This window comes from Petaurus breviceps, unplaced genomic scaffold (genome assembly GCF_028583685.1).
Source record: "Petaurus breviceps papuanus isolate PSGF00001 unplaced genomic scaffold, PetGlider_PUasm1.0 126, whole genome shotgun sequence".
Lineage (NCBI taxonomy): Eukaryota > Metazoa > Chordata > Mammalia > Diprotodontia > Petauridae > Petaurus > Petaurus breviceps.
Genome location: NW_027185655.1, coordinates 36314944 through 36333469, shown reverse-complemented (window position 1 = coordinate 36333469; position 18526 = coordinate 36314944). Strand labels below are relative to the sequence as shown.

General features: G+C 38.3%; 1 protein-coding gene across 1 annotated transcript in view; it reads left to right on the top strand.

Annotated features, from left to right (window-relative positions):
* COL25A1 (collagen type XXV alpha 1 chain) overlaps window positions 1-12616 on the top strand; it is a 606174-nt gene extending 593558 nt beyond the window's left edge. Inside the window, exon 38 of the mRNA XM_069100257.1 lies at window positions 7718-12616. Within this exon, the coding sequence (XP_068956358.1) occupies window positions 7718-7753 (36 nt within the window). The 3' untranslated portion in view covers window positions 7754-12616. The remainder of the gene's footprint in view (window positions 1-7717) is intronic.
* Window positions 12617-18526: the final 5910 nt, after the last annotated feature.

The following is an 18526-nucleotide window of genomic DNA, read 5'->3' as shown; positions in this document are numbered from 1 at the left end:
CTTTCTTTCTTTCTTTCTTTCTTTCTTTCTTTCTTTCTTTCTTTCTTCTCTCTCTGTCTCTCTCTCTCTTTCTCTCTTTCTTCCTTTCTGTATACAAACACACACATGTATACATACATATATATATATATATGTATACTTAACAGCAGTGGGTAAAACGTTGCTTGGATAAATCACTGGGTTTAAAAATGGTAGAACTCTGTCAGTTTGATCTATAAAGCAGAGCAGGAAGAAAATCTAAAGGCTTATTTCCCCCCTTCAATGCTACATTATTAGACAAAAGTCAGATAAACTTGAGATGTCTCTAAAGGCATGTGACCATCCATTCAAAGAATTATAGAGTTAGATCTGGAAGGGACTTCAGAATTCATCCAATCTGAGCCCTCATTTTACAGATAAGGAAACTGAGGCCCAATTAGTTTAATTTATTCAAGTTGACTTGGTAGCAGGTGGTAAAGCTGGAATTCCAGAACCAACCTCTATAACACTGCACCTCAGTTTTATTAGTTCCACCGATTTTGTCTATACATTAAAGAAAAGGGCACTGGTGTATATATGATGGAACAAAAATGACCCTTAATTCAGATTTCCATTTTGAAAACTGATGGTGCTGACTTGCTTTACTTGCAAACACTGTTTAGTTAGGTGCCAAAGGCCTGGAGTCAGGAAGACTGGAATTAAAATGTGACCTCTTACTAGCTGTGTGACCCTGGTTTAATCACTTAACCCTGTTTGCATCAGTTTCTTTACCTGTAAAATGATCTGGGGAAGAAAACAACAAACCACTTTTGCCAAGAAAATCTCAAATGGGAAGAGTTGGGACTTGACACAAGAAGAATAACAGGACTGTTTAGTTATAATGTATACTGCCAACTAAAACCATTCCTTGTCATTTGTCTCTGAGTCCCGGCCAATGCTTATTATGTTTCTAGAACTTTGGGGCGGCTTGGTGGCAGAGTGGTAGAGTGCTGGAACTGGAATCAGGAACCAACTTCATACTTAGTCTCAAATACTTACTGTCTGTGTAGCTCCCAGATCCCCAGCATTGGCTTAGCCTCAGTTTCCTTATCTTTTAAATGGGGATAATAATAGCCTCTACTTCCCAGGGCTGTTGTGAGGACCAAATAAGATATGCATTAAATTCTTTGCAAACTTTACAATTCAAAATAAATCTTTGTGCCCTCAATCACCACCATGTGGGCAAACTGCTCCAGTAAATATGCTGTGCTTAGCTAGATGAACATGGAAAATATCCAAAACAGCTTAGACTTTTTAAATATTTAGTTAATCTTTTCTTTCAGATCTGTGTCCTAGCTTGAAGCAAGAGTTTACATACATAGAAGGTTTGCTTTTGTTAAAAGACCTTGCACCTTCCTGGCTTTGAAGATATTTCTTTGAAAATATAAAGTACTCAGAGTAGATGTAAGCCTTTGAAAGCCCTTCTTTTTCATTTTTAGTGTCCACCTGATGCTGGCATTGTTTTTTTGAAAAAAATAATTCTGCCAAATTCTTGTGGGTAGCCATATTGTAAAACTCAAACCCAGAGTAAATATACATGTTATCCCATATTAATAAAATGTAATCATGATTTGACCCATCAAAAGAGGGCTGATTTTATCCAACTTTCACTATCCCTATAGAGGGTAACCCTTTTGCACCTTAATCTTTGGAGTCCAGCTAGTTATCATCTGTCACTATAAGTTATAAAGCAGAGTAGGCAGAAAATTTAAAGGTGATGCCTTCTTTTCCCCTTTGTTCATGACTGGCCTGTTGGTACCAAGGTTCTTCAAAATTACCTATACTGGTCCTTGGACAAGCAGTCCATTTCTGGGCCTGTACTCAATCTCTCCAGCGTGGTAGGACAGACCAGAGGAAACAGGCACTCACTTAAATATTATCTCCAAGAACCCAGGGTTCCTCCATACCATGAGAAGTTTTCAAAGATGGACTTTAGTGAAAGAACAGTCGTTGCAAAAAGTGATATACAAGGGGTGGCCAGGTGGCTCAGTGAGTAAGAGCACCAGCTCCAGTGTCGGGATGACCTGGGGATCAAATCTGGACTCAGATACTTAGCACCACACCCAGAAATAACTGGCAGTGTAACCTTGAGAAAATTACTTAACCCCAATTGCTTAAAAAAAAAGTGATATACACTGATTAGAGAATGATTATGCCATAAGGAATAGAAAGACAGTTTTGGATTGATTCAAGACCTACCTCTTAAATCCCACCTCCATTTGTATGGACCTGTGTGGGGCATTTAACTTGTTAGTACCTGAGACTATAAATTAAAGAATAGTTACTATAGCAATTCAGTCACAGGTCCAGACCTAGAAAAAAAAGATCTCTAGGTAAGTTAAAAGAAGAAATCCAACTAAAGAGAGAAAAAAGGCACAAAGAAGAAAAGGAGCAAGTAAATTAAACCGTGAAGTCAGTGTCATCAGTATGTGTTTGCTTTATTTTCCCAATTTTCTATGGCTCATTTATAGATTCATAAAGGCCAGAGCCATGTGGGCTTTTTGGAAGCATAGAAAAGAGCTCTTAGCTTTCATTCACACTGGAGATTCTGGAGTTCCTTCCACAACTCTTACTCAAACGAACAAACGAAGTTTCACCAACTTGGTCAATAAATGCAATTGATTGGGGAAAACAAAACTTTTCTATTGATGCTTTCATTTATTTAGGGCTCCTACCTGTACTTCTTTTTCAAGCTATCATATAAGTTGCTATCTGCATTTGAGATCAAATCATTATCAAAAAGGTAGACTCATCATGGGCTCTTTCTTACATGTGAAAACTACCCCACCCATTCAAAGAGTACTTCAATAGCATACAGTGCTAGAAATACCATTTATTTTCAATTCCCTGTAATTGAAGTACTATTATGATTTTCAGTCCTGTCCAAAAGGTTGGCTGCTTTATTTTGCAAGCCTTCAATATAAAAATGGAAAGGTTTAATTTCTCCAAGTTTCTAACCCACTCATAACATATTTATTTTTAACTAGCAACACCTGTCTGCCTGTAGCTCAAGGATATGTCCAGCATCATCAGCATGCCTTTGAAAGAAATAGAACCTAGAGTTGGTTAGGGGGATTCAGTGGATTGAGAGGGCTGGAGAGAGAGTCAAGAAATTCTAAATTCAAATCCAGTCTCAGATAATTGCTATCTGTGTGATCTTGGTCAAGTCACTTAACCTCTGTCTGCTTTGGTTTCCTCATCTATAAAATGGGGGATAACAATAATAATATAATTATAATTATACAATATATAATTATATAATATTTATATATTATATTATTATATAGAATATATTACATAATATAATAATAAAATATAAACAATACCTATATCTCCCAGGAGGGTTGCAGTGAGGGTAAAATGAGATTAACATATGGAAAACAATATAAAAATGAGCTTATGTTTATTGGTTGTATTATTGTTGTTCAGTCAGTTCAGTTGTGTCTGACTCTTTGTGACCTCATCTCTTCCAGTTTATTTTACAGATGAGGCAAACAGGATTAAGTGACATGCCCAGGGTCACACAATTGCCCAATCTGAACTCAGGAAGAGGAGTCGTCCTGACTTTAGGCCTGGCACTATATGATTAATCATTTTCTTGAGAGGTAGCATGAGGCAATAAATGGAGGGCTGACATTATTAGAGTGAGGAAAACATGAGTTCATGCTCCACTTCCAACACACACTAGCTGTGTGAGCCTTGGCAAATCACTTGACCTTTCATGCCTTAGGGAATGTTTTAAGACTGGTGTTAATTTGGTAGAGAAAGTTCCCTCACCAGAAGCTCCTTATACTAATATAATCACAGATCTAGTCTAAAATAAAACAAAACCAGAAAATCCTACCTGAACCAGCATCACAGGACTATAAATCACTGTGATTAATTAGACAAGTCTCCTTGGTCAGGGCCTCTTCAAACAGTAATTTGCTTATTCCCGTATTCAGTCTGTCAAAGATCTTATATTGAGCTCTCCATGAAGAAATGTACAAGACACTGAGTCATGCAATGCCAATTGATCTTTATTCAAGTGACTTTCATTTCTGGTTTATAGGTTCATGTTTCTAAGTGACATGGCCCCAGGAGATGAAGTAGGCGCCCTGGAGTGGTCAATCAGATAGCTGTATTTTGTTCCTAAGAAGGAACTAGTAGATGTGTAAAGATCTTCCTTCTTTAAACCATTCTATTTTGGGAACTTCCTACAGCCTCAGGCCAGCCTGGTGATGGCTTCTGATTTGCTGAGGATTTGAGGGGATTTTCAAAATTTAAAACATTTTTACCTCTAATAATTAATCCCATTTATAGATCACAAATGCTTTCCTCACAGCATTCTTGTAGGATTGGTAGTGCTGGAGAAGAGAGTCCTCACAACTAAAAGGTGTCAGAGCCAGGATCTGAACCCAAGTCGGCTAACTTCAGGCTGGTCACCCTTTGAACATTACTACATTTTTTGAAGGGTTTTCTTTTATCTGAAAATTACATCACAGTTGCAGATTAGTGTGAGTTTGGAAAAAAGGGAGGTTTAATGGAAACATTTTCTTATAATGAGTTTAACATGTTTAAAATGTTATTGATTTCCATCTTAAGGAAATGCATGCTATTTTTCCTCATATATTTAATGGTATAGGAAGTTGGGGGTTGGTAAAGAGGGATCCAGACCTGATTTCATGTACATGGGGAATTTCCAGTGCAGGACTTCTCTCCACTAGTGCATATTGGCAGCTCATTTGTAATCTGGCTTCTTTGAGAGTTGCCTGGGGGGACTGAAGGGTTAAATGAATTATTTGCCCTTGATTGTATAGCTAGTACAAGTTAATTATATGATCAGTCAACAAGCATTTATTAAATATTCAACATGTGCCAGCCCTTGTGCTGGACATTAGGAATGAGAGAGACAGGGACAGAGTGATGGATGGAGACAGAGACAGAGAGAGAGAGAGAGAGAGAGAGAGAGAGAGAGAGACAGAGAGAGAGAGAGAGAGACAGAGAGAGACAGAGAGAGAGAGACAGAGAGAGACAGAGAGAGACAGAGAGACAGAGACAGAGAGAGACAGAGACAGAGACAGAGAGAGAGACAGAGACACAGAGAGAGAGAGACAGAGACAGAAACAGAGAGAGAGAGAGACAGAGAGAGAGAGAGAGACAGAGACAGAGAGAGAGACAGAGACACAGAGAGAGAGAGACAGAGACAGAAACAGAGAGAGAGAGAGACAGAGAGAGAGAGAGAGACAGAGACAGAGAGAGAGAGAGAGACAGAGACAGAGAGAGAGAGAGAGAGACAGAGACAGAGAGAGAGACAGAGAGAGAGACAGAGAGAGACAGAGAGAGACAGAGAAAGAGAGACAGAGAGAGACAGGGAGAGAGAGACAGAGAGACAGAGAGAGAGAGAGGAGACAGAGACACAGAGAGAGACAGAGAGAGGAGAGACAGAGAGAAAGAGAGAAAAAGGAAAGAGAAAGAGGAGAGGAGAGAGAGAAAAAGAGAGAGTTACTACTCTCAAGCAGTTTACATTCTAACAGGGAGTATACAAGAGTGGTGTCAGTAAAGGCAATAAATATTCTCTGTGAAGCACTGAAGATACAAAGAAAGTTAAGAACTGGTGCCCTGCCCTCAGGAAGGTCCCAGTCTAATGAGAAGACAACATGTAAATAACTGTGAGCATATACATTATATACAGGACCATTTGGTGGTACTGTCAGAGGGAAGGCACTAATTTTGAGGGGGATCAGAAAAAGCCTCTTGTAGTAAGTAGGATTTGAATGAAGATTTGAAAGAAGCTGGGGAAGCCAACAGGTAGAGATGAAGATGGGTCTAGGACCCAAGAGTGGGGAACCTGTGGCCTCGAGGCCACATGCAGCCCTCTAGGTCCTTGAGTTTGGCCCTTTGAGTCCAAGTTTTACAGAACAAATCCTTTTATTAAGGGTATTTGTTCTGTGAAGTTTGGATTCAGTCAAAGGGCCACACTTGAGGACCTAGAGGGCTACATGTGGCCTCAAAACTGAAGGTTCCCCACCCCTGGATCTAGGCACTCACAAGTCTCCATCGTGAATGAAGCCATACAGAAGGAAATTGTCACATCCTTTCAAATAGATCAGAGGATCCTAGATTTTGAGCTAGGAGGGCCCTTAGAGGCGATCAAATCAAACTACCGTATTTTACAAATGTTGACTGCCTTGCTCATCATCACACAGTTACTAAGTGGCCAAGACAGGGTTTGAACTCATATCTTCCTGACTACAGATCCAGTGCTTTTCTCTACTGTGTAATTCCAATGACTCCATAAGTCAGAGGCTAAAAGGAGATGCTTTAATTACAAACCACTCAGTGGCAAAAGGAAATAAGCCATCTTCATAAGACAGATGTCTTCATAGCCCCTGTGAGGGCTGGACCAGCATAGTAAAGGGCTGGACACATAGAATATAGCCAGTGGTTTTGGTTTTGAACCAGAAATAGTATTTCATTAGTAATCATTTTGTTTTCATTTAATTGTTTCAGTCATGTCTGACTCTGTGACGCCATTTGGGATTTTCTTGGCAAAGATACTGGAATGGGTTGCCATTTCCTTCTCCAACTCATTTTACAGATAAGGAAACTGAGCAAACAGGGTTAAGTGACTTGCCCAGATTTTGAACTCAGGAAGATGTATCTTTCTGACTTTAGGCCTGGCACTTTATCCACTATGCCACGTAGCTGCTTTAGTAATAAAAGCTATCATTTATATAGTGCTTTAAGGTTTACAAAGTGCTCATTTTGGTCCTCACAACCCTGGAAGATAAATGCTATTATTATCCTCATTTTAAAGATAAGAAAACTGAAACAGATAGAGGTCAAGTGACTTGCCCAGGGTCACACAGCTAGCAAGTATCTGAGACCATATTTGAACTCAAGTCTTCCTATCCCCAACCCCAGTGTTCTATGCATTGTTCTACCCACCTGCTGAGTACTGAGCTCTCTTAAATAAGAGGAAACTTTCTCTAGAAGTAATACAGTTGGGGATTAGTTGATAACCAATAGTCCCTATTCTTTCAGTTATTGTTTTGTTCACCAAGGTTTCTGTGACTTAATTTCCAGACTACTAAAATTACTTATTGTTTCTGTTTGTTTCCCTGCAGTGATGAATCTAACCTTACAAGCATGAAGTTGTGTATATAATGCTCTACATTTTGTATTTATAGTTGAAAAATGAAATATAGATTTTACAAGTCTGAGATATGTTTACATGTAGCTGCTTCTACCCGTCCGAATTGGCCATGTGTACATCTTTTCTTCACTTACATCTGAAGTTAGGAAGTATAGGAAACCATGGGGAGAGAAACCTGAAAACACAGAGATTGAGAACTCTCTGGTATGACGACATGTAGCCATGTGGAAATAGCAGAGATAGAACGTGATTGTGCCTGCCATGACACTCCCTTCCATTGGACTCCCATGGACAATAAGTTCTATGAACTAGTCGTTTACATGAAAATGTGACCAAATATGGACTAAAAGCTATGAAATGTATGGTACTGACTGATTGTATGTAGAGCTGAATGTCTTCTCATCCACACACCATTGACCCACACCCTCCCCCTTACCTGTTGAGATAAAACTAAAAGAGCATGAAGTGTGTGCCCAACCCGCTTGTCCGATGCTAACCCACTGCTTGCTGACACCTTTGTACCAGTCACTGAACAATTTTGTTCCTTTTGTCATTCCCAAGGGGGTCACACCGTGGCTTATTGCCAAAAAGAGATAAGTTCGTGAATCAAGAACACGAAAAAGGTCTTGTATTTTGAGGGAGCTGCAGTCCTGACTGCAGAGCGACAGCTTCCAGCTTTGTGGGGTCCCATGGGCCACCTTGGTTGAAAACACAAGGTGCCAAGCCTGTTGCCCACCAACAGTTTTCCTTGTGCCGCTCCTGGCCGTGAAGATGTGCAAGGCGGACAAGTTCAGCATCACTCGCTGTCTCTTGTGTGACTGAGTAGGGAAGAGGTTTACAAAAGCAAACACCCAGAGGAGAACAAGAGAAAAAGTTTTTAATTTAAAATAAATTTTAGAAAAATAATTTTACAAGTGAAAACATGGGTGGTTTGGAAAGATGGCGGAGATGTCCAGTGGTTCTTCTGAGATAGGAGATATTTGAAACAAAAGACCTTCTCTCTGAGGAATGGAAAGCTAGTGGTCACCATGTTGCATGATAGGGTTGCTAAAGAAAGGACGGACTTTGATGAGGAGAAGCCAAAATCACACATTCTCCTACGGAGTAAAGTGGCCAAGTTCATCTGGACAGTTCCATGCTGCAACGTGATTGGACAGTGCATTTTTTGAGAAACAATCCATGTTGAACCTTTTCTACAAGGTTTTGGAAACTGAAGATATTTTCATTTCTTTTAATTTTTTTGTTTCTTTTTTCTTTTGGCCACCTTTTCCTTGTACCTTGCCCCCTCCCAAGTATTTGTTTATTTGTTTCTATTTTCTTTTATATTTTTTGTGACCAATTTTTAAGCACTGGAAGTCCTTCAAATCATGTGAGCCTATTTAGAAAAAAAAAATTACTTTTTTTTTTAACTTTGAGTATTCTCATACTCAAAGAAAGATACCCTCTTCTCTCCAGCACTGTGATGTAGTTGGCTTGTACTGACTATTCCATTGAGGACAGCTGGAAAGAATCGAAGGAGAAGGAGAAGAAGAAGAAGAAGAGAGGCTTGGACTCCTGACTTTAACTTTTAAGCATCCAAGGGATGCATTTTCATAATTTCAGTGCTTTTGTGTTGACTTTCTTTGATATGGTAAATATATACTATGTAAGGTTACTCCCTGCCTGAAACATGACTCCAGGTGCCTCTAACCGTGCAAAATGGCTTTCTATTCCTCATGGTTCTATTTAGAGCTAAGCTTTGTCTGTATTAACATTCTTTTATAATTACGGTTAAGGACCTGAGTGTTTGTCTTACCCGCAGACCAAATATGAACTATCTGAAAGATGTCAGAGATAGCGGTGCTCTTTCATAAATGGAGCATCTGTTTCCACCTATTTGTCCCAAAGCCCCTAAACATCTCAGGCTGTCTATTTCTTGGACGCTTTGAAAGGGAAATGCTTTCCTGGCTATTCAAAATGGAAAGGTTACCTCAAAACAAGTCTCAGTGGAGAAAGGTCTATAGTTTTGAGCCATGCCGTAATTCAGATCCCCTCCTGAGTGTGTGTCCTTTCATGGGGAAGTTCCCATTCCATGCATGCATTTTCAATAATCAAAAGGAAAAACAGATGATCTCCATTTCACTTCTATTCAGTTGCCAGCATTTCAGAGGGAATCCATGATCTCTCTTTTGCAATATGTAGCAGAATGATCAATCATACCAAATGTCCTCTTCTTTTATTCTTATTTTTTTGTTTTGTTTTGTTTTACCCTCAACCCTTTTATTTTCTTCAGTGACTTCTTTCCAGGGTGGGCAGGATGGGGTAATCAAATCACTGGATTAATTCATCCAACTGCTAACATTTGTGGTAACATTCCACCCCGGAGCTGTGTCCAGCGTTCTTGGGAGTCTTTGAGGTGCAACTTCTAATCTTCTGTGATATGACTTAGGTTAGGATGGAGAGGACTTGGGTGAATGGGGCAAAGAGGTCCTTCTTTGTCTGAAGCAATTTATCTTAAGCCAGTTGAACAGAGCCTTCAAGAGGCTGGAGAGCTCTGGAGTCTTTAAGAAAATAACTAAGTATAAGAATTTGGCAAGTAGATTTCATCCTTGTTATTTTTTTCTTTCTTTTCCTCTTATAGAAATGAAGGGAGATGAATTACTCTTTACAGTTTGCACAGACTCGAAACAGAACAAAAATAACTTTTCTCAATCTTTTCCCCCATTGGAATTGCCTTCAATAAACTTTTTGGTTGTTTTTTGTTTTTGTTTTTAATTTTTTAAGGGACTGTTCCAACATATCTGCATATACAGTTTTGTAACTGATTTGAAAATGGTTTTTTTTTATTCAATGAGCAAAGGAAGCTGTGAACCTGATTTTTTGGACTTGGGAATATGACCAAAGGCACTCCTCAGCCCAGGGAGAACACCTAGTATATAGGCATAAAATACACCTGGAGGACAACTCAAATTTTCATCCAAAACTTCTCTTTTCAATCTGCAAATGTAGTAAGATTCTCTTGCAACAAAAGATGTAGCCTATCCATTTCATTGACTGGAGAAGTTCTATCAACATGAAGGTCTCTTTGAATGACATTCAGTGTGATCTAATTAGTTAGCCTTATCTTTGGATGCAGATTTTGGAAAGATGCCTATTTTCCTTGTCAATCTTTTTGTACATATAAGAAGTTTTGGACAGAAAAAAACAAGCTTAGTCTAGTTATAAAAAGAGAGGATCCTTTGAAAACACAGAACTAGTTGTTTTATCTTTAAAACTATTTTGACCTTGTTTTAGTGCTAATATATTATTTTTCTTGGAAGAACAGAGAGAGGAAGTAAACTCCATCATGAGCCATGTCTTATCTGTTTGGCAGCCTGCTTTGACTAGCTTGGGGGTAGGAGAGGAGGGGAATCCTTTTAAAATGAGCAAACTTGCAGTGATGGGGATTCAATGACCAGCCCTCCCAACTGCCACGATGTTTCACTGACCTGTGTTTACATAGAATGTGTATCCTCTCACTTAGTGTTTCATGATTTATCTTATTTCTTATTTTGTATATTCATTTATCAACTGCCACACGTTCTCCAATCAATAACAATATCAGAGTCCCTCTCTTGAAGGGCCAAGTTAACATGTACTACCTACACTTGAATGCAGGACACAAATATGTATACATTTTCTCTGGTTTTAATTTATCTTAGTCTAGCTTGAGGAAATATTTTCTTTCCCCCCCCCTTTTTCTTTGGATAATGTTTATGGAAAATTAAATCTATAAAAAAAAAGGTTGTTGGTGCTATACACACGCCTCCTTTCTTTTTTTTCTTTCTTTTTGGTGAATTTATCACCAGTGCATAATGTTTTGATACGACAGGGAGTGCCTGTATATCTGGCTTCATATACATGTTTTTGACAGTAGCAAAAGTGTATGTATAAATGCAAGTTTGGAAAAATGGTTAAATCAGCATGCCTGCAACTATGAAGACATTGTGTATAGCATTTTGAAACATTTGATCCCTTCCAAACTCATTCTTTATCTTGCCGATATAGCATGAAAAGTAGAAATTCTCACTTTCTAGTTGTATGTTGTTAAAGGTATGGCCCTATGCAGAAATGGGTTATGTCTTTGTTCTGCTGTTTGGACACCTTCCAATAAATGAAAACATCATGGTGGGCAAACAGATATCAGCATTTCAAGCTTCATTAGCTCTACTGCTTGGTGATCAAATTGTTTGATTTTTATCAGCAATTCTTCAAGATTATCTAGGAGAGAACCCTTCAATATCTATAGAGTCTTACTTCATTTTTCATTTTTTAAACTGAAAACTTTGGTACCTCTAGGGGCTTGGTTCTGTATGGGAACCCATGGTTAGAATGAAGTGTGAACAGATTTACTGATACAATGTTGCTGCAATTAAAATACTACATATAAGGTATTATGAACATTTGTAAGCATTTACTACAATCCTTCTAACTTACTAGGGAAATAATTTCGCTGAAGCATTGGCTTGGTTAGCTGGATTCATTGAGACCCACAGTAGGGAATCACCTCCAACCTTAATTTCTGGTGGAGTTTGTACTAACCCACTATAGAATGAATAGCATGGAAAATAATGCCACTTTAAATGTGGTTTAAAAAAAACTAATCATGCTGCTGATAAATAGAATTATCCTTACTTGGTAAACAGGGGTACCTTACTCAACCTAGGACTTTTATTTCATCATTTGTTGATGTTTAACCAAAAACTATCAGAATTTCTCATAAAGTAGTTGGTACTTGCACACATCTCAGAAATATTATTGAATTAGATTCATGGAGGATGTTTTACATACTGTTAACACTTTTGTGGATATACTTTTTATTCTTGTACATGTTTGAAAAATAGAATACTGTGCAACTGATTAACATTTGTAAAAGATGTATCTGACCATCTTTTTCCTTTGGAAAATATATTTTTATTTGTATTTTTTACTTTTTTAAGTTCATCAATATGTGCAGTTATTTTTGTATTACAGAAGACAAGTGATCTCTTCAATACGTGACAGGAGAAAAATGCAAAAAGTATTTTAACAAGCTTTACACTGCTTATGGTTGAAATCTTCTGTGGGCCAGTCTCATGTCATTGATTATATTAAGAATATGTTGTGTCTTATCACTGTAAATATGGCACAAATCTGGATTTCCCAGTGATGTAAATAATAGCAAAGTTGCATTTTGATGACTTACTTTATCTTCATTGTAACCTTGATGTCTGACTTTGCTGAATCAGGAAAAATACTAGCATGGGTTTGATTTTTGGTTTGAAAATATTGCCTTGGTTTTCCATTTTCCATTTGTTTATTTGAGGTTTGTTTTTTTTTAACTTGTCTAGGGGGTCCCTAGTTTGTGAGAAGTTGATCTTCAGAATTATTTTTACACTATTTATGACTTATTTTCATAATGTAAAAAGTGTGTAATTATTAAAATATTAATCCAAACATTAATACTGGTTTGTCTTGAGTTCTGTGTTCATGCAAGTCTTGGTCTGATCTCTTGGATAAAAATAAGGTCTGTAAATAATGATGATGCATTATTCCTTCAGTTAAAATAGTGATTCACAAAATGTGGGCTGGGAACCCTACAGGTTCCCTAAGACTTTCAGGGGCTTCACAAGGTTGAAACTGTTTTCATAATAATACTAAGAAATTTAAATTTCTAATGTGACAAATATTAATATATATGACCCACACTAGCCAAAGCCCTTTGAGAGTTCTTCATAATTTTTAACATTGTAAAGGATTCTTGAGACCGAAAAGTTTGAGAACCAGTATATTAGGGGTAGCTAGCTGGCACAATGGATAGAGTACTGGAGTCAGGAGAACCTGAGTTCGAATTTGACCTCAGACACTAGTTCTGTGACAAATCCCTTGATCCCAATTGCCCAATCATCTTCCTTACAATATCATAATATTTGCTATGTGCTCAGAACTTAAGGATGAAAAAAAAAATAGAATTAGTCTCTGCTCCCAAGGATCCTATATTCTAATAAAGGAAATAACTAAAATAAAATAAAAATAAACTAGAACATAAAAGATAGTAGAGTTACTGCAATATATAAGCAATGATTATCATTATATAATTATTCCCCAAAAGGTGAGCCACTAAATATTTTTTTGTGAACAAGTAAACTATGAGGAACCAAGACCAACAACTTTACTCAGTGTGTAGGATGAGGAAAACAACCCGGGGATCCAACTATTGCTGGTGGTTTGTGTTAATTCACATTAACTGTCAAGTTGATATAAAAACACAGATCAAGGTAAGCTCACTGTACAAGGGCTTCCATAAACATTACTGACCCCAGAGACCTTTCCTACCAGGTGTCCATGACTACCATCAAAGCCTCCCTCTTTGCCTCTGAATATCAATTAGCTCTGCCTGTGTTGACCCAATTTTCCCTATCCAGTTAAATGCCAAATATTTTCTTCAGCCCATTCTATGATCCTCTCCATTTGGAAGTTAGTCAGTATACCCCACAGAAGGTACAGCTACTTGGTCACACAAGGAACCCTGACTGAATCTTTTGACCTCATTCCCCTCCTGCAGAGGCACTCATAGATCCAAATCTAGGATTCTCTAATTAAATGTGAGGGACAAAGTGAAGGATGGGGGGGTAGAACTTTTTCTTTTATATTCTGGGTTAGGATTGGGGTAGGAAGTGGACTCAAGCATTATAACTCCCTCTGTCTCTCTGTCTCTGTCTTTCTCCTCTCTCTCCTCCCCTCTCTCTGTGTCTGTCTGTCTGTCTCTGTCTCTGTGTGTCTCTCTGACTGTATGTCTCTCTATGTGTCTCTGTCTCTCTATGTCTGTCTGCCTCTATCTCTGTCCCTCTGTGTTTCCATCTGTCTGTCTCTCTTTCACACACACACACACACACACATTTTAATACTAAAAAAATAACCCCTACGTGTTTTTAATTATTTTATCTATGTCTTCCTCACAATATCACAATGATATTAATGCAATGAGTGTTACTCAAATGTATCTAAATTGCTTATGTTTCTAAGCTATCATGAGATATACAACTGTATTTAAATAAAATAAACCTTTGCTATGTGCTAAGCACTTGAGGATAAGAAAAAATTAGTCTCTGCTCCCAAGGATCCTATATTTGAATAAGGGAAATAACATAGATAAATTAGACCAGAAAAGATCATTTTAGAATAGATTGAAGGTAGCCTTAGAAGGAATGGCCCTTGTACCTGGGAGGACCAGGAAAGGCATCCCTCAAGGGAAGTAGTGTTTGAGCTGAGTATTAGAGGAGACCAGGAATTCTAATAGTCAAATGTTTGGAGGGAGAATATTTTAGACATGGGGAATAACCAATTCAGAAGCATGAAGGTGGTAAATGGAGTATCATGTATAAGAAATGGCAGGTGAGCCACTGTATCTGGACATTAGTACATGGGAGAGAAATAGAATATAAGAAAATCGCAGAGGTGGGGAAAAGGTAGGCTGGGAAAAACTTTAGATACTGAATAAAGAACTTTATATTCTATCCTGGAGACAACAGGAAGCCACAGAAGTTTATTAGGTAAGGAGGGTGACAGGGTTGGGCTTAGAAAAATCACTCTTTATAGGCAGAGAGACCAAAAAGAGACTATTGTAATAATCCAAGTAAGAGAAGGTGAGGGCCTGAGCTAGGGTGGTGGCCATTTGAATGATGAGAAGGGGATGAATGCAAGAAATATTCTAAAGAAGGAAATTACAAGATCTGTCAAGCTATTGGATATGTGGGGTGAGAGAAAGAAGACATGAGGTTGTGAACCTGCTTGACAAAAAAGGTGGTGGTACCATCTATAGTAATAAGGAAGTTCAGAGGAGGGCTAGAATTTGGGAGGAAAGGTAGCAGAGTTCTCTTTTGTCTCTGCTGTATTTGAGATGCCTACCCTCAAGCGGCCCACATTCTATTAGGGTAATATTCTAAACTGAGCCTGACTCAGGCCAATCCAATGAAGTGAGCTACTTGTAAGTCGTTCAATAGTTAACAAAGAGATTTACTTAGCCATAGCAGGAGAAGAAGAATAAAAAAGGATAGAGTGAGGACACCTTGAATTTATTCAGTTTATCATGATCACCAGCCAAGCATCAGTAATAGACCTTAAAAGGCACGTGGCTGTTTTTATACTCAGTCAAAGAGGAGTGGGAGATCGTGGCACAGTAAGCAGTGGGCTTGGAATGAGGAATGAGGAAGCCTCATCTTCATGTGTTCAAATCTGGCCTCAGACACCAGCTGTGTGACCCTGGGAAAGTCATTTAACCCTGTTTGCCTCAATTCCTTAAGTGTAAAATGAGCTTGAAAAGGAAACCACTCCAGTATTTTTATGAAGAAAACCCCCAAAAAGGTCATGAAGAATTGAACATGACTAAAATAACTGAATAACAACAAAAAATGAGAGGCATTGGCAATCTAAACCTTTCTTCCCCTAAGCTAATCAAATCTCAAGGATATTCCCAATACTTTTAAAGAAAGAGCTTGCATGGGGATTAGGGTTTGGATTTTCTGGTAGTACCCCCATTTTACTGATGAGAAAACCAAGAGGTGATAAGGCCATATAACTAGTAAGTGCCAGAGTCTGGATTCAGGCCCCCAGCTCTTTCACTGTGCACACAATCACCAAATGGTTATAAAAACAATTGGATATTGGAAGATGCAGTGTGATGGTGATATCACAGACCCTTAAAGAATTTCATATTGCTATACCACTGACTGATAAATGACAAGGAAGACGAGACACTGTTTAGGCACAGAGTGGGAGCTATTATTTCAGGTCTGTTTAATATCGTAAGTTCTAAAACCATTGATAGAGGGTTCACTGCCAAATCTTTCTTTCATCAAAGTCACAGTTCTTCAGCTATGCTTTGTTCATCCCTTTAAGAATTGATTTTAACCCTAAGCTACATGTTCAAGGGACTGGTGACAATCTACAAAAGGTATTTCCAATGAGGATAGCATGAACTCAGGAAAATAAGAAGACACATCTCATCACTGCATGACTCCGATGGCTTTGGCTTTACCCATACATATTAGATTTCGATTGGTACTTGTCCTGCTGGTTCTTCTCAATTTGATACAAGTCATCAGCCTTGGGCTACAGACAAATTTAATGAATCTATAATCCTAGAACCCTAGGAAGACCCTGTCTGTTTGAGATAATGATGCTTGATGAATTTCAGCCCCAAATCCCCATGACAGTCAAACATTGAATTTAACTGGTATTAATTGGACACTATAGGATCACTTCCAATAAGTTAATAAGTTAATCAACACATTGAACTTCTAACAAGCACTGTGATAGATGTTAGAGATTCAGAGAAAAAAAGAAAACCATCTTTTCCCTTGCAGAACTTATATTCTATAAGGGAAATGCATACATGTATGTATGTATGTTTATGTATATATATGTGTGTGTGTATACATGTATATAAATAGAATGTATCCAACATAAATACAAATTAACTTCATGGAGGTACTAGCAACTGGAGGGGTCAAGAAAAGTCTCTTTTCAGAGGTGGAACTCTTGAGTCTCAGCTTTGAAGAGGTGGAAGTAAGAAAGGAGTGAATTCCACCCAAAGGCATAGAGGAAGAAATTTGATTTTTCTGTATTTAAAAAAATGGCAAGTGGGCCATTCTGAATGAAACTTGCATTAGAGAGTATGGTATGTAATCAGCCTGTGAAGGGAAATGGGCACCAGACTGTAAAGTTCTTGTTACGAAAGAAATGTGCCCTCTCTGATTTCACATAGTAGGTAAGTGCTGCCAAATATATATTCACCACAATGCAGAAATTATAGAAGTAAAAACCTAAGTTTCATTATTTTGTTCAAGTATAAGTTCAAGCCTCAGAGAAAACCTGAAAAACCGGGAGGATTCTGACAGGGCTTCTCATAGACAAAAATTATATCAATGTAGAAAAATAATTCTTTTACAAAATGCAATCTTGCATATTCCTCTTAGGTCATAAAAGTGAAAGACAGGTCTCCAATCCCAATGTTTCCTTCAATGTCGAAAAAGTTGAACAAATTTAGTTAAAAGGAATATCATACATCCCCTAAGGACACAAATCAAACAAATTCTCTATATAAACTAAGCTAGGTTACTGGGTGAACTTCATTAGAAGTTTCATGAATAGGTGATAGACAGAGAATATTTATGACATCAAGATAACCAAGACCAGGCATCAGGGACATTCTTCCTTCAATGGTTCAGCTAGGGGAGCTAACACACAACTAAATCACTTTGGTTTCCCTTTGGTGTCTATCTAAGGGATGTCAAATACTGCTTCCTTATTTCATGAGTCAGATTTTGATCAGGTAAGGTTAATATTAATAGAAGAGGACAGGATTTTAGTCAACCAAATTTTTCAAGGCAAATGGCCCTGAGTCCTGAATAATAAAAAGAAATAAAAATTCCCATGACAGACTTTGATTGGGTTTTCTTCCTCCTGATCTTTGATCATTTCAGTCTTTCTTTTCTTCTTATAATCCCCTATCACTCAGTTTCTGACTTCCTTTGAATATAGCTTTTCTGGAGAGCAGATCTCAAAGTTATCTCTAGGGATCTTCCCATGCTAGGCAACTCACTGATTTCAGACTCTGCCCTGAGTGACCTCTGAGGGAACAGAAATGGCCCCAACTGGATGCTGGGCTCTTTCCTTCAAGATTAGTGAAATGCCACAACACAATTCACACATACGTATCCTGCCTCAGTTCCCTTCATTGGGGCACAGAGTTCTGAGGTGCTGCTATCCCAGCCTAAGCAATCTTCTGCCTTTTGTATTTCCATGGCACTGGGGAAGAGGAAGAGTAGATTTGAGCTTTGTCTGACGTCAGTGGGTAGTCTTGTAAAGCCACCTCCCAAAGAGGTGGTGAAGGGCAGGGGGCTGAGTGCCTCAAAGGGTTAAGGATTAGCCTTCTCTGATATTTTTCATTGAGTTCTTGCCTTGTTTGGGTATCCCTTGTAGACCATAGAGTCACATGGGGAGAGATTAAATATGAGAGGAGAGAGGGTGATGATGGTGGGAGCAAACTGCCAGAGGAAACACAAAGAGATGAAGTAAAGGTAAGAATTAGAGTGTTTAGTTTTGAGGAGAAAAGGGGCTGCTTCATCAGAGAGTGGAATAAAGAGAGAATGCAAGGTGATATTGAAGAGTTTTGAGGTGTGGAATAGGGGAGAAGAGAGAGCTCATTGGTCTGGCAATGTCTAACCAGAAATTGGATCATCTTTCTTAACATGACAAGTTTGCTATGACTAAGAGAGTAAGCAAAAATAGGATGGCCAGTGTTTAGAGATGTTTGCAGAAGGCAGCCATGTTTGGGGTTATAAATGGAAAATCCCTCCTAACTCCAATTCC